The 14,865-nt window shown below is 54.1% G+C and overlaps 2 protein-coding genes across 4 annotated transcripts in view; both read left to right on the top strand.

Moving 5' to 3' along the window:
* LOC121459641 (TBC1 domain family member 10A) overlaps positions 1 to 7,924 on the top strand; it is a 34,506-nt gene extending 26,582 nt beyond the window's left edge. Inside the window, exons 4-9 of the mRNA XM_041669554.1 lie at positions 4,452 to 4,558; positions 5,144 to 5,258; positions 5,332 to 5,397; positions 5,981 to 6,170; positions 6,250 to 6,404; positions 7,116 to 7,924. Of these exons, the coding sequence (XP_041525488.1) occupies positions 4,452 to 4,558; positions 5,144 to 5,258; positions 5,332 to 5,397; positions 5,981 to 6,170; positions 6,250 to 6,404; positions 7,116 to 7,568 (1,086 nt within the window). The 3' untranslated portion in view covers positions 7,569 to 7,924. The remainder of the gene's footprint in view (positions 1 to 4,451; positions 4,559 to 5,143; positions 5,259 to 5,331; positions 5,398 to 5,980; positions 6,171 to 6,249; positions 6,405 to 7,115) is intronic.
* Positions 7,925 to 9,082: 1,158 nt separating this feature from the next.
* Positions 9,083 to 14,418, top strand: LOC121459642 (cytosolic arginine sensor for mTORC1 subunit 1). Of its 3 annotated transcripts, none has more exons than XM_041669557.1 (9): positions 9,083 to 9,540; positions 10,990 to 11,060; positions 12,092 to 12,279; positions 12,361 to 12,493; positions 12,691 to 12,814; positions 13,168 to 13,281; positions 13,450 to 13,532; positions 13,626 to 13,720; positions 13,884 to 14,418. In XM_041669557.1, exons 2-9 carry the CDS (start codon positions 11,036 to 11,038, stop codon positions 13,959 to 13,961), a joined length of 840 nt encoding a protein of 279 aa, XP_041525491.1. In that variant the 5' UTR covers positions 9,083 to 9,540; positions 10,990 to 11,035; the 3' UTR covers positions 13,962 to 14,418. The 3 variants fall into 3 exon arrangements, with proteins under 3 accessions (XP_041525491.1, XP_041525489.1, XP_041525490.1); XM_041669555.1 differs by lacking the exon at positions 9,083 to 9,540 and adding an exon at positions 9,649 to 10,453; XM_041669556.1 differs by lacking the exon at positions 9,083 to 9,540 and adding an exon at positions 9,824 to 10,367.
* The last annotated feature ends 447 nt before the right edge of the window (positions 14,419 to 14,865 follow it).

The raw sequence follows: 14,865 nt of genomic DNA, 5'->3' as shown, positions 1-14,865 counted from the left end.
TTGCTTTTATGGTTGAGCTCAGTGCATTACTTCACAGCTCCTGGTCATCAGGAAGTGACCCTCAGACCACATCCCTTCCTGGTGTCTCTAACATGTGCCGTAGTCTTTAGGAGCTTGCCTGTTAGGATCACAAGAGCCTTCACATTTCTTGGCCCCCATCCTCTATCTACTCTGTCTCCTGTCTTTAAGCCTACAGAGACATGTCCACTAGGTGGTCTTCACAGCTACTTGGGGTCAGAAGCCAGTCAGTCAGTAGTCAGAGACAGTGCCTTCTATAGTCATGCCCCACCATCCTGCTCCCCAGCGCTCTCCCCATGGCTCCCATGGCATAATACTTTTCCATTCATTGAACTGAACTGCAGAGCCTGTTACCCTTGGAGAATACCATGGTAACAGTTGACCCAGCTTACCTCCAGACTTGGCTCCAGGCATTAGGGGTTCCTCCAGGCCATTGGGACTAACAATAGGCAGTGAGACAGAGATGCCAGCTACCAACTCTTCATTGATATGCTTCATACTTCAGTAAATAACTTCTCTCTGGCCAGACCTGTTCTCTGTGAAGAGTGGTCAGGGGCAGAGCAGGGCAGCCTGTAGTTTACACTGTTGGCCTGAAGAGGGCTCGAGCTATTTGTTGGCAGCATTTGGTCCTGGGAGACAGAGAGCCTGATGGGGGTGGCAGCACTTGGCTAGAGGCAGCTGTGAATTGGGTTTGATAGTGCCAAGGGTGCCTTTTAGGCTCAGAGCCAGTAACTATGTTCTCAATATTCATTAAAAGAAAGGGTGAGTGGATCTTCCCATACAACACCGAGACCAGGTCCCACAAGAGCAACTTGATTCTCTAATCTTCCCTCTAGTAGTAATGCCTCCTGTATTCCAGGGGCTCCATCCTGGCCAGGGCTGGCAGTGTGAGGATGGGCCCAGACATAAGCATAAAGGCAGGCTGTGAGTAGCTAGCCTCCTGGTGCATGGTCTAGAAGGAGTGTGTCCACAGTGCAGTGAAACACAGAGCTTTGGTTTCTGGGGGGTCTTTTGGTTGTTTTTTGTTTGTTTAATTTTTTAAGACAGGGTTTCTCTTTGTAGTCCTGACAGTCCTCACTTTGTAGACCAGGCTGGTTCGAACTTAGAGATCTGTCTGCCTCTGCCTCCTGAGTGCTGGGATTAAAGGTGTACACCACCACCCAGCAGAAGCACAGAACTTTGTACATGTGTGCCTAGATGAGTGCCAGAGAGGAAATGGCCACCCCTGAGATGGCTGGTAGGTTGCTTATATAAAGAGGTAGATTTGTCTTGGAACCCTGAAGATGTATGGTGGGTCGTCATGGCAATACTGGGGCCCCAGTGTTTTCAAGCACACCTGGAAAGACTTACCTGGAGAAGATCTAGAGAAAGTAGTGAGGGTGGGGTGTTCTCTTCTGCTCTGAGTGCCTGAGCCATGGGGAAGCACAGAGCCGATCTGTGGTGTCAGCGCTCTGACCTGTTCTCGAGCTCGGGGCCCTTCTGCACACACTACAGCATCTGCTGGCTCCATTTTCTCCAGCACTTGCTCTTTCTTGCCTCTTCCTTGGCAGAATCTTCCTGCTTTTTTTTGGTTTTCTCTGACTTCATCTCCTTAAGCACCTCAAGCACCACTTAGGTTCACAGAGGCTGCAGTCCTAACGACTGCACCACACACGGGTCTGCTGGCAGCTGCACCTGCCTGTGGTATTCAGCATCCCTTTCCCTGGAGGCCCTGCAGCTGGGCTGCTGAGGTTCCCGATCCCACATCCAAGGAGCTGACTTTTGGGGTTCTCAGGAGCCACTAGAAGAATCGAGTGAACTTTCTTCCTGAGAAAAGCAAGCCTGCATTGTACTCAGGTGATACAGGGGAGTACACAGGACACTAACTTGAGGGGGTGGTGCCCACTCCTTCCACTGAAAAATCCCAGCCCCTTCCTCTGCCCTGCAACCTTCAACACTCCATGAGCCTCACCTCATTGTTTGCTTTCCAGCCCAGTTTCTGACATACTAGAGACAGGAGACAGAATAGAGATTGGGGCCAAGAAATGTGAAGGCTCCTAAAGACTACGGCACATGTTAGAGGCACCAGGAAGGGATGTGGTCTGAGGGTCACTTCCTGATGACCAGGAGCTGTGAAGTAATGCACTGAGCTCAACCATAAAAGCAAACCTGAGTAATTGCCAAGAGAAAGGGCTAGAATAGGGTGCAGAGCTGTAATGAAGTTCATTCCACTAGGCCTGCTAAGGGTAGAATCTTAGATGAACAACAGCTCCCAGGAGATATGGTTCACTGACTGGGCAATGCTCTCTAGTCTGATGCTGCCACCCCTTCAGACTCTGTTCTTCAAGTCTGAGTGCTGCCAACAAATAGCTCGAGCCCTCTTCATAGAGAACAGGTCTGACCAGAGAGAAGTGTGTTGAAGAACACACTAGTTCTTTAGTATTCTGAATACCACTACCTAGGGCCAGGAGAGAAAGGGGTCTGTGTGCAGTCACTGTCTGCCAGGGCCAAAGCCCCGCCTACACCCATCTTGTATGTTTGCCAAGGCTTCACTTTACAGGACTTTTCCAGATGCTGTTCCACCCCGCAGGCAACTAGTACTTGCTTGGCCTCCCGGCCCATCCCTCTGAATTTCCTTTTCTGAAAATGGATGTATGGATTCACCTAGAGTAAGAAGGACAGACTCGAGCATAGAGCTGTGAGTCTGAGAAAACATGCGCATGTTGCCAGCGCTCAGATGGAGACATTTCCAATGACTGTGGGACTTTATTCTGGTAGAGCCTGATGGCTTTTCAAAAGTACACAGTCAGGGTTTGGAGAAGAAAGGCACACTGTTGAGCCCTCAGTACCTAGACAAGCACTTAAGGCTGACAGATGTCACAGTCCCTTCCTGAACAGGGGATACCTGAAACACGGGGTGCAAGCAGCAGAGTCTGGGTTTGGTGGCTCTGAGTCACACCTGCTTTCACATCTCAGCTCCATCATTTTTCTAGTCTCAAGGCCTTGGGTAACCGACTTTATTTTGACCCTTCAGTTCTCTCATCTGTGAACATGGTGTTATGTCAGGATCTGTTTTGGGGTAGAAAAGGGGCCAGTGAGTCCCATGTGTGTTCTACACTCAGCTCTGTCTTTGGCTTTGAGCAATGGTAACACCTGTAGCTATTAAGAAGCCTTCTACTGGACTGAGCTCCCAAGGTCCCAATGAGGAGCAGAAGGAGGGAGAATATGAGCAAAGAAGTCGGGACCACGAGGGATGCACCCACCCACTGAGACAGTGGAGCTGATCTATTGAGAGCTCACCAAGACCAGCTGGACTGTGACTGAAAAAGCATGGGATAAAACTGGACTCTCTGAACATGACAAACAATGAGGGCTGATGAGACGCAAAGGACAATGGCACGGGGGTTTGATCCTACTTCATGTTCTGGCTTTGTGGGAGCCTAGCCAGTTTGGATGTTCACCTTCCTAGATATGGACGGAGGGGGGAGGTCCTAGGTCTTACCACAGGGCAGAAAACCCTGACTGCTCTTTGGACTGGAGAGGGAGGGGGAAAGGAGTGGGGGTAAGGGGGAGAAGGGTGGGAGGAGGGGGCGTAGGGTGGGAGGAGGGGGAAGGAAATGGGAGGCTGGGAGGAGGTGGAAACTTGTTTTTTTTTTTCCTCCTTTTCTCAATAAAAAGAAAAAAAGAAGCCTTCTATCTGAAGGACACAACATTATCCCTAGATAAACAGCTAGGAGGGGCTGGCGAGATGGTTCAGTGGTTAAGAGCACTGACTACTCTCCCAGAGGACCTGGGTTCAATTCCCAGCACCCACATGGCAGCTCATAGCTGTCTGTAACTCCAGTTCCAGAGAATCTGACACCATTATACCATTGTGCATAAAATAAAGTTAAATAAGGTTTAAAAAAAAAGGTAAACAGCTAGGATAGATTCTTGCTCATAAGAATATTCTGAGAGCCTGGTTGGTGGTGGCGCACACCTTTGATCCCAATACTCGGGATGCAGAGGCAGATGGATCTCTGAATTTGAGACCAGCCTGATCTACAGAGCGGAACCCTGTTTCAAAAAACAAAACTAGCCGGGCGGTGGTGGCGCACGCCTTTAATCCCAGCACATGGGAGGCAGAGGCAGGCGGATCTCTGTGAGTTGGAGACCAGCCTGGTCTACAAGAGCTAGTTCTAGGACAGGCTCCAAAACCACAGAGAAACCCTGTCTCAAAAAACCAAAAAAAAAAAAAAAAAAAAAAAATAGAGTTCTGGATCTCAAAAAACAAAACTACTGAGCACTAGGATCGCTCTCAGGTTTCCCAGGGTTCTGCTATCTTCAGGAAGGCCTGGTTCTATGATGCAATTGGGTGCCTCTGGTACCTAATCTGATACCCAAGACAGTTATCTTCTACCAGAAGTGCCACCCCTCCCCCCCACTGCTTCCTGACATTATGTCCTTGCTTCCAGGAACTGGACATGTCTCCTGGGGACCCCAAGTGGCTAGATGTGATTGAACGTGACCTGCACCGGCAGTTCCCTTTCCATGAGATGTTTGTGTCCCGAGGAGGCCATGGGTAAGCAGGCTAAGCATGTGGGCTGGGAAGTGGCTCTAGGATGCCTCTTAGACTGTCAAGGAAGGTACACTGAGCTTGGGGGCATGTGCTCAAAACCCTGCTGTTAGCCTTTACCTTCTGGTTTGGTGTCCTGACCCACTTGTGACTCTTTCCTCTCTAGACTGTTAGAACTTTGCTGGTTAGGCCTGCTTGATGTAGGGAAAGAGGCAAGGGAGGCTGGTGGACCGAAACAGTAGGCAGGAGGGGAGTGATATATTGGGCAAGGGGAAAGAGGTAAGGGAGGCTGGTGGACCGAAACAGTAGGTAGGAGGGGAGTGATATATTGGGCAAGGGGACAGAGCTGCCTAGCAAGGTAGCCCTCTCTAGCCCCTCTTCAGTCTCTATCTGCTATACAGCCCTGCCCCAACCCCTGCTTTCTCTTTAAACCCTGTCCTTGGATCCCAGTGGGAGACTGACCCACAGTGACTACAGTACATCCTTTCCAGGGAAGAGCAAGTCCTGAGGCAGGTCTGGTTCAGTGAAGTACAGGGGAGGTGGTGGGCAGTAGCCATGCCTGCCATCCTATCCTGCTTGTCCTCTCCACAGCCAGCAGGACCTGTTCCGTGTGCTGAAGGCCTACACGCTGTACCGTCCTGAGGAGGGTTACTGCCAGGCCCAGGCACCCATTGCCGCTGTGCTGCTCATGCACATGCCTGCTGAGGTACCCAGGACCCGGGTGGGTGGGCAGGGGACCTGACCTCAGCCACAAGGGCTCATGCCTCTCTCACCCACAGCAAGCCTTCTGGTGTCTGGTACAAGTCTGTGAGAAGTACCTGCCTGGCTACTACAGTGAGAAACTGGTGAGTACCTGCTGACTTGGGTGCCTTCTGTGGCCACTCCAAGGCTAAAGTCCCAAAACCTGATAGAGGCCACTCAGGCACCAGCTTCATCAGTTATATTTTCATCTGTGCCTCTGGCCATTTGATGTTCTCTGAGGCAGTGGGACGGATCAAAATTCCTCAGGACTCCTGGTCCCTCCCTCCTTGACATAGGTATAAGAGCCTGGCAGTGTGGTACACACCTTTAATCCCAGCACTTGGGAGGCAGAGGCAGGTGATCTCTTGAGTCCAGTGCTAGCCTGGTCTACAAAGTGAGTTCCAGAACAAACCCCTGTGTTGCAGGGAGGGGAGAGCTTCTGCTTGCAGCTCCATTCTGTTAACTCAGAATGCCTTTCCCTTGTCCTTCAGCCCAGGAGTGGCCCTTTCCTGACCTTGATAGGCTGCACCTGTTCCTTCCTTGTTTGGGAAACTCAGCCCCAGTGTTCCCTCTCCCATTCTGTATCTAGTTTGCTCACCTGTCTTCCAGTACTCTATAGGCTCCAGCTACCTTATGCTGACCCAGTATGGGCTATGGTCATGCTGTGTGGCCTTGCTGTTTCTCCAGGAGGCAATCCAGCTGGATGGTGAGATCCTCTTCTCACTGCTACAAAAGGTGTCCCCCGTGGCTCACAAGCACCTTAGCAGGCAGAAGATTGACCCCCTGCTGTACATGACAGAATGGTTTATGTGTGCCTTTGCCCGCACCCTGCCCTGGAGCTCCGTGCTGCGAGTCTGGGACATGTTCTTTTGTGAAGGTATCAGGCAGTGCTGGATTGTGGGGGGTGCAAAAGAAGCCCACAAGCCTCCCTTGGACTCATCACCTGCCCCATACAGGCGTCAAGATTATCTTCCGTGTGGGGCTGGTACTGCTGAAGCATGCACTAGGCTCTCCTGAGAAGCTCAAAGCCTGCCAGGGCCAGTATGAAACCATCGAGCAGCTGCGGAGCCTCAGCCCCAAGATCATGCAGGAAGCCTTCTTGGTCCAGGAGGTGCGGCCCACACCTCCCACATATTATTGGAGGGAAGGGAGCTGGTTTTAGAGGAGGCCTTATATGGCCCTGATCCAAGGGTTGGTCAGCCCAGGTGAGGACTGATGGACCTCATCATTTTGCTAGGCAAGTGGGGCCCAGCTGTGCAGTGCCTTCCTTCGAGTCTGCTTTATGAGTAGAGCAGAGCTGTGATCTACTGCCCTCTCACTTCTCCTGAGGGTACTTGTTTTTTGGAGGCTACAAATTAAGAGACATAGGCATGGCTAACTTCTGTGAGGGGGGACAGACCAAGGCCAGGCCAATGTTAGTTCATGTTACGGGGCAGACATACAAGGCCATCTTCAGCATATGCAACTTCCAGCAGTGTCCCCATTTTACGTTTGAGGAAATAGAGGCTCAGAGGCAGATTTCAATTCCAGCTGAAAAGTAGTGGAGCCTGGACAGCCAGGCTGCCCTGGTCAGTAGGGGACAATACAAGACTGCTGCTTCTGTCCAAGATGGAAGCTGGGTGGGCCTGTGAGCTGTAGGCAGGTCTGTCCTCTGAGACAATGGGTCTCTCATGTTTGGCACTCAAACCACAGTCACATCCTTCCTGGGTTCAGCTTTTAGCAGACACAGTTAGGGGTTGCTGGTGGGGGGAGAGCCTAGGATTGCAGACAGAAGGGAAAGGTCACTCTTTCTGGTGCTCACTTGTCCTTTGTTGTCCCAAAGGTAATAGAGTTGCCGGTGACAGAGCGCCAGATTGAGCGAGAACATCTCATCCAGCTGCGGCGCTGGCAAGAGACCCGTGGTGAGCTGGAGTGTCGCTCTCCACCCAGGATGCATGGTGCCAAAGCCATCCTGGATGCAGAGCCTGGTCCCCGACCTGCCCTGCAACCTTCACCATCCATCCGCCTACCCCCAGATGCAACCCTCCTCACTTCCAAAGCAAAGCCGCCCAAGCAGGTCCAGAAGGAGCAGAGGAGGACAAAGGCCAGTGGACAGCTGGACAAGTCCCCAGGCCCCAATCAAGCCACAGTGGTGACTGCTTCAGGAGATGCATGTCCTCCTCAGGATGTGCCTCCAAAGGACCCAGTCCCCCAGGACTCTGCTCCCCAGGACTTAGCCTTCCACCATTCCCAGGAGAGCCTGACCTCCCAGGAGAGTGAGGACACCTACTTGTAACCCGGGGAGTTCAGGCCTCCAGGTGGGGTCTCCACACATCTTACACGGTTCAGAGACTGACAACACTCCAGGTCCTGTGTACCTGAAGGCCCAACTGCTTGGCCATTGGGCTGGGATAGAATCTGGCTGGCCCAGTACAGATTCTGCCCAAGCCTCCTTATTTATTTTCTCTTGAGTCAAGCTGGCCCAGCCAGCACAGGCAGAAGCTATGGCCAAATGGGTTGGGTCTCACCCAGCCCTGTCCTTCTGGGGGATATTCTTCAGGGCTAGGGTGCTGACGTGAGGGGAAGCAGGGGGTACTCTTGTGTAAAATAGAAATATGGTTTTGTACGAAAATAAACAGGCTTGTATAGAGAGCTGGTGTGCAGCTGGGGACCCAAAAGGGGTATCACCCTTCATCCTGGGCCCCCAGCCCGGCAGGAACCCCTCTGAAACATACCTTTGATACACGAGGCCCCAAGTCCAAGGCCAGCTGCTGTTCTAGGCTGTTCTCTCTGAGGCTGTGTCCATCTTCTGACCTAGATGACTCGAGAACTGAAGCTCACCACTGGGGCAGAGCAGGAAATAATCCCTGAGGTCCCTGGGTTTCTCTGTTGTAGCCCTGGGTGTCCTGGAACTCACTTTGTAGACCAGGATGGCCTTGAACTCACAGAGATCCACCTGAGTGCTGGGATTAAAGGCGTGTGCTGGCCTGGTCCCTGTCTTTTTATTGGGGGTGGGAGTTAGAGGTGGATCCCTGTGAGGTAGCTTAGAGCTGTTCCTCCTCCAGAGCCAGGCCTTGATGCCACTTCAGATCCCATTAACTTCTGATCACTTCACACTGTGTCAGGGGCTGCCACCAGGATGAGGCACTGTAGATGTCTGACACAGGCTTCCACCAGAGGCCGACCGGTAAGGGGCGAGGTTGGCCTCGATACGATGCTACTTCCTATTTGCTGACATGGTCCTCTTGCTAGGCTGGGATTGTGCCTGACAGAAAAGGAGTTCTGTGTCCTCCCCCTCCAAGAGCCACATTTATACCCCAAGGTCCTCACTCACCCAAGTGAGCGGACTGCCATGGAGGGGCAGGCAGGTGCTCAGTGACAACCTGATAACTGGCAATGGCGAGAACAGGGTGTCCCTGGGAGAGGGTTCCCCCCTTCTGCTGAGGAAGCAGCTTTTCTAGTCAAACAATAGTGGCTGTTCCTGGCCTGAGACCAAGCTGGGCCAGACCATAGGAGGGAACAGGGAGGGAGAAACAGACTCTCGCTGGGAGCTTCAGACACAGCCTGGGCCTAGAACATGTTCTGGCACAGCTGAGGATACCGAGGCTCGAGAAGTGAGTGGACACCAGAGGCCCTGGGCAGCTCACTCGCTCTCTGCTCCTGCCTCTCACCCTCTGCTTTCCCACTCTCCACACCTGCCATGGTGAGATGGACTCAGCCTTTGGGAAGTGCTCCCACCCCACCCCCAGTTCTCCAGAGGACCAGCCAGGATGTGGTGGCTGCACTGTGTTCCATGAGAATCATTTGGAGCTAGAAAAGCCAGGAACAGGGTTGAGCCCAGCTTCCGTCTGCCTGCGGTACTGGGTCCAGAACACGTCCTGCATGGACCTGCTGGGTCCCAGTCGTGCTGGAGGTCGACTTTAACCTACCTTATTCAACGCCTTCAAGTTGAGGCTTGAGTGCCTGGGCCAAATCGAAGCCCCATGGAGCATGCTGTGTCCTGCCGTGGAACCAACCTGTGCCTGCTCATTCCTGCTCAGCCTTGGGGTCTTCTTAAACTTGATCAAACCTGGGGTGTCTGCCAGCGCTTGGGGCCTTCTTGGATCGGAAGCAAATCTAGATGTGCTCAGACCAGTTGCGTTCTGCTGAGGGTGACAGGCTTTGAGGAGACTTCTATGGGGCTCAAGTCTCTGGCCTGAATACCCAGGGAGCCTCAAGTGCAAGGGCCTGTCCCCTCAATGCCTGAGCCCTGGGCGGTCCCAACTCAGGTACTTCTGGGTTCTTTCCCTGGAATAACCCCAAGCTTTGCTTAGCTAGGTGATGGGATGCTTTTTCTGTGCTTCCCCTTAGAGAGGAGCATTCTACTCTGGAAGTCGGATGATTAAAACCTAGGACGGCTGGTCAGAATGGCCGGGTAGAGGATGCAGTATTACCAATACCAGCCCAGGGCAGCCGTTGCCTAGTGATCTTTAGTACGATCAGCCCTGTCAGCTCTGCAGTCCCTGTCCCCAGCAATAAAAGGAAGGACAAAAGCGCCACCCAGCTGTACCGCGCACGGGTCTCCAGTCTCCACGCTCCGGATATCTGTGGACAGCATTCCAGCCCTAGCCGAACCCCGGCAAGTCTTGAAGCCCTCTCGCGTCTTAATTACCTCAACTGTAAAGCCCACGTGCAAGCCTGGAGTTCAGACAGGACCCTGAGCTTCCGGCACGTTTCCAAACCCAACACAGCCGGCGGCCAGCGGAAAGGGCGTGGCCGGGGCGTGGCCTGGAGGCCGCCGAGGGGTGGGAGCAGGCAGGGATCCCCAGACTGGGCTAGAGGAATGGACAGTAGACCAAGTCCGGGTTCGAGGGCAGCCTGCAGCGCCGGGAAGGCGGGGCTCGGGAGGAGGCGTGACCACTTCGTTGAGGCTGTGGGGCGTGGCCTTCGGAGAGTGGGTCGCTGCCTGGGCGGGCCCGTGGCTTAGCGGGCGGTGCGGAGCCCCCTCAGCGCGGCTCCTTTAAGCCGGGCGCCGCCCCGCCACTGCCTGGGTCTAGCTGGCGGCGGGGCCGTGGCCGGGCGATCTGCGATGGAACTCCACATCCTAGAGCACCGGGTGCGTGTACTGAGCCTCGCCCGCCCGGGCCTCTGGCTCTACACTCACCCTCTCATCAAGCTGCTCTTCCTGCCCCATCGCAGCCGGTGCGCACCCGGGTTCAGGGGCGCAGGCCAGACGGGTGGGGGCTCCTCTGTCATTCCAGGCCAGGGGCAGAGGATTAGGGTCGCCGCGAGGAAGCGGCATGTACCGGGTGGGGACGTTGTCCTCTCTGGCCGCCGTCTGGCCGGGGATTACCCTTTCTGAGACGCCGCCTATCCGGCCTGGAGCGGTCCTCTTGCTGGGCTTGTCAAGGTGCAAACTGCCTGGGATAGGCAGTGTAGTGGAGCATGCCTTCTAGCCCTGCCTTAGCCCTTTCCCAGACTCCTCACGTAAAGTGTTAAGAGTTGTCTAGGGGAATCCAAAGCCCGACACCTCTAGGGTGTGGAATGGAGGGGAGATCTGGAGTTGGAAAACAGCCGGAGATCCCAGACGTTGGACCCAGACCACGTTGCTCCGAGGAAGAAGTTGAGGCCTGAGGGCGGGTCAGGAAGGCGCCTGGCGGGGGGTCCTTTAGTGCTGCTGGAGCAAAGTTCATTTGTCCTCCCCAGCCTGAAAGTTCCCACCCCTTCCTTCCCACTAGGTGCAAGTTCTTCAGCCTGACGGAGACCCCGGAAGATTACACACTCATGGTGGATGAGGAGGGCTTTAAAGGTGGGAACTGACCCCTTGCTCACTTCTAAGCCCTATTCTTACCAAGCACAGCTTCCAGAGAGTTTAGGACTCAAAGGCATATGGATCTGGATTCGAAACTCCACCCCTCACTTAAGTACTGTTTTCTCATATCTAAGATATAGTCATGGCTGTTTAACAATATTTATGAGAGCTTTATAAAGGTCTGGATATGAGTCCCAGGCCAGCAAGGTTGGGGGGAGTTCTCACAGTTTTAGGCCAGATTAAGGTGTTTTAGCTACAGTCCTGTAGCTGTTTTAACCCCTGGTCATTGTTTCTTCTTGGAATTAGCTCCTCGGTGAAAGCCAGCTTCTCCTTTACTGGCCTGGGAAGTCTAAAAGTCTGAGGGTTGGGGAAGGAATGCAGGAACAGGCAGCAAGCCCAGAGCAAGGTCCTGGGGCCTCCTGGCTGTGCTTGGGCGAACAACAGTCACCCTGGCCCTTGTCCCTGTTCAGTACTGGAACCTGGGAGCTGACTTCTGGCTCCCACTTCTGCCTGCCTGTCCTGTCCTCTAAGGCCTGGAGTCTCAAGCCAGCCACCTGGAGCTTGGCCTAGCCGCCCTCCCGAAGGACTTAGTTTCCCTGTTCTGCAGGGAAAGCTCTGGCCTGCAGGAGAGCACCTCCTCATCAGTAGGTCACTCGGCGCCCTCTGGTGGTGCTACGAAGCCAATCAGGTCACATAAAAGTCATGAGAAATATCCCATTTTGCAGATAGGAAACTGAGACTAAACAGGGCTTGGGATCCCAGCATTTAGGAGGCTATGGCAAGAGGATCGGTTTGAGTTCAAGCCCAGCCTAATCTACATTGTAAGACACGGCTCAAAGGAAACAAGCAATGAGCAACCACTTGTCTCAAGTCTCACAGCAAATGGTAAAACTGGGACGTCACCCTAGTGCTGAGTTTGAGAATGCTTTCATACACACGGAGGCAGAACTGAGGAGAGACAGCCATGAGCTCCAGTCCTGGCCTGCCCTGCTAGAACTCACTAAGGTTCATGTACCTCCTGCCCACAGAGCTACCCCCATCCGAGTTCCTGCAAGTGGCCGAGGCCACATGGCTGGTGATGAACGTATCCTCTCACAGTGGGGCGGTGATGCAGGCTGCTGGCGTTACCAAGATTGCGCGGTCTGTCATTGCCCCGCTGGCCGAGCACCACGTGTCTGTGTTGATGCTGTCCACATACCAGACAGACTTCATCCTGGTGGGTTCGGGCAGGTGCTGTGGCAGGGCGGGAGCCTAGGTGCCTGGGGCTGCGTAATGTGTGCCGTTTGCCTTGACCCAGGTTCGGGAGCAGGACCTGTCTGTAGTGATCCACACACTGGCCCAGGAGTTCCAAATCTACCGGGAAGTAGGTGGGGAGCCTGTTCCGGTTGCCAAGGATGATTCGAGCAACGGCTTTCCCCGAGCCCAGCACGGTAAAGTCTGCCCGCCAACACCCAGATTTCGGTGGGACCTTTCCCCACAGGAGGGCTTGTCTTTCGAAGGACTGGGATGGGTGTTTCTCAATGTGTGAGATGGGATGGGTACACCCAAGCCCTTCCCTGACCAGCCACCAGGGGTCGCCCCAGCCCAGGATTGCCTTTTCACCTTATGACCCCTGTGTCTCGTGCAGGGCCCAGCCCCACGGTGCATCCCATTCAGAGCCCGCAGAACCGATTTTGTGTCCTCACACTGGACCCTGAGACATTGCCGGCTATTGCCACCACCCTCATCGATGTCCTCTTCTACTCACACAGGTGGGCCATGCGTACACTTGATCTCTGGCCTCACTAGTGCTCCGTGCACTCTGACCTTTGTCTCATCCATCCCTTCTGTCACTCTGTGTCCTCAGTGCCTTAGGGTTCCTGACAGCCCAGTAGCCCTCAGCCAGAGGTGTTGACAGAGCCACTCCAAACCACATACACCCCAGTCAGGCCCTCTGCCCAAGGCCCTTGGGTTTTGGCAGTTAGGGCTTGTCCCTTGGGAAATCAGGATTCTCTCATGAGGCCCTTTCCAGAGCCGTTCTCCTGGCTCCTCTGTAGTCTGGTATTCAGGAAATGGAGAGGGCCATGTGCCTGGCAGAGCCCTTGACCCTGTCATCCCTCTCCAGTGTCCCCAGGGAGGCAGCCTCCAGTGGTCCTGAGTCAAGCTCCATCCCGTTCTTCGCCTTCTCCCTCATTGAGGGTTACATCTCCATTGTTATGGATGCCGAGACCCAGAAAAAGTATGTAACCCCTCCCTGACCCCCAAGAAGGTCATAGCCCCTCAGCCAGCCTCAGGGAAAGGGGAAGGCGGGGTGCCAGACTCTGTGGTTGGCAGGAGGATATGCTCCAGGGGTCAGGGTAGTTGGGGATGCTTCGGTTCCCTTCCCATCACCCACCTGCCTCCCTAGGTTCCCCAGTGACCTCCTGCTGACCAGTTCCTCTGGAGAGCTGTGGAGGATGGTGCGCATCGGGGGACAGCCCCTGGGTTTTGGTGAGGACCACACACACCCTGAATTGGGGGTTAGGGCAAGCCTATGGGTATCCACAGCATCTACCCTGAGCCACCCGTTTCTCCAACCCTCAGATGAATGTGGGATTGTGGCCCAGATCGCGGGTCCCCTGGCGGCTGCCGATATCTCTGCTTATTACATCAGCACCTTCAACTTTGACCACGCCCTGGTGAGTGCCTGGACTGGGCTGGTCATCCCTAACTACCCTGACCCCTGGGGCATATCCTGCAAGATCCCAGAGTGGGGGCGGGAAGAAATTCCAGCTGATTTAGGGAGTTGGGCATCCCTGGCCAGACTCGGCCCTGGCATTTCGTGCTGTGCCCTTACCCCAGGTTCCTGAAGATGGGATCGGCAGTGTCATTGGTGTGCTCCAGCGAAGGCAAGAAGGGCTGACTTCCAAAGATCCGTAGGGTACACAAGCCTCCCAGAATTCCCTACCACGGGGCTCTCAGAGACTTTTCTGAGCTCTTTCCTGAAGCTGCAGAATGAGCCCCTGATCCTACCAAGGGACCCTGGTTCTGCTGTCTGTATGTAAGCTGCATGGAGCTGGCCCTCAGCACAGTGGGCAGTGCTGCCTCCAAATATCTGCCCAAAAGGACACCTTGGTGCTTGGGGCTTAGACCCCCAACCCATCACTTTCTACATGACCTCAGCGTTTGCACAGTCCCTGCACAAGGCTCGAGCCATCTCTGTCTCACCTTGCTGGGTCCTTCTGCCCTGAGCTGGGCTCTGATCTCCAGCTTGGGTTGCCTTCCTGGCCAGGTGAGCTCCAACAGTGCCTTCCCGCTTGGGGCTCCCAAGGAAAGGGGTTTTACATCTCACTCATATTTTTATGACTGTTTAAATAAAAGACTTTCTGAGCTGGGCCTTCAGGTTCTGAGTGTCAGCCAGTGTCAGGTCTTGGCCTTCCAGATTTCTCCGACCTCCGTGACTTTTCGAGCAGTATGTATGTGTGACCAATGAGTAACTGAGGCCTCTAACGCATTTGTGACGAGGTCACGTGGTTCCCAGCCAAAGCTAGTCTGGAGTCCATTCATTCTTAGTTACAGGATGACCTAGAGTTCTATTCAGGGAGAAATTCCTGTCCCTCTTATCTGAGTCCCCTAGCTGGACACTGGGAAGCTATCCAGGAGCTCCCAGAACACCTTCCTCCCAGGCCACTGCCTACATTCCTATGGGTCTTGCCCGAATTCTTATGTTCCTCTTGTGGAGAAATCACACAGTTTATGACACTTGAGAAGGTGGCCAGGCCTTTTCCTGCTGAGGTACAGGGCTAAGCAGACAGAGCAGAACCCTAGAGGCCACTTGGAGCCC

This window comes from Microtus oregoni, unplaced genomic scaffold (genome assembly GCF_018167655.1).
Source record: "Microtus oregoni isolate MIOR12 unplaced genomic scaffold, Mior012 000019F_ref0000042, whole genome shotgun sequence".
Classification (NCBI taxonomy): domain Eukaryota; kingdom Metazoa; phylum Chordata; class Mammalia; order Rodentia; family Cricetidae; genus Microtus; species Microtus oregoni.
Note: the sequence above shows the minus strand (reverse complement) of the source record. Positions and strands in the feature narration are given on the sequence as shown.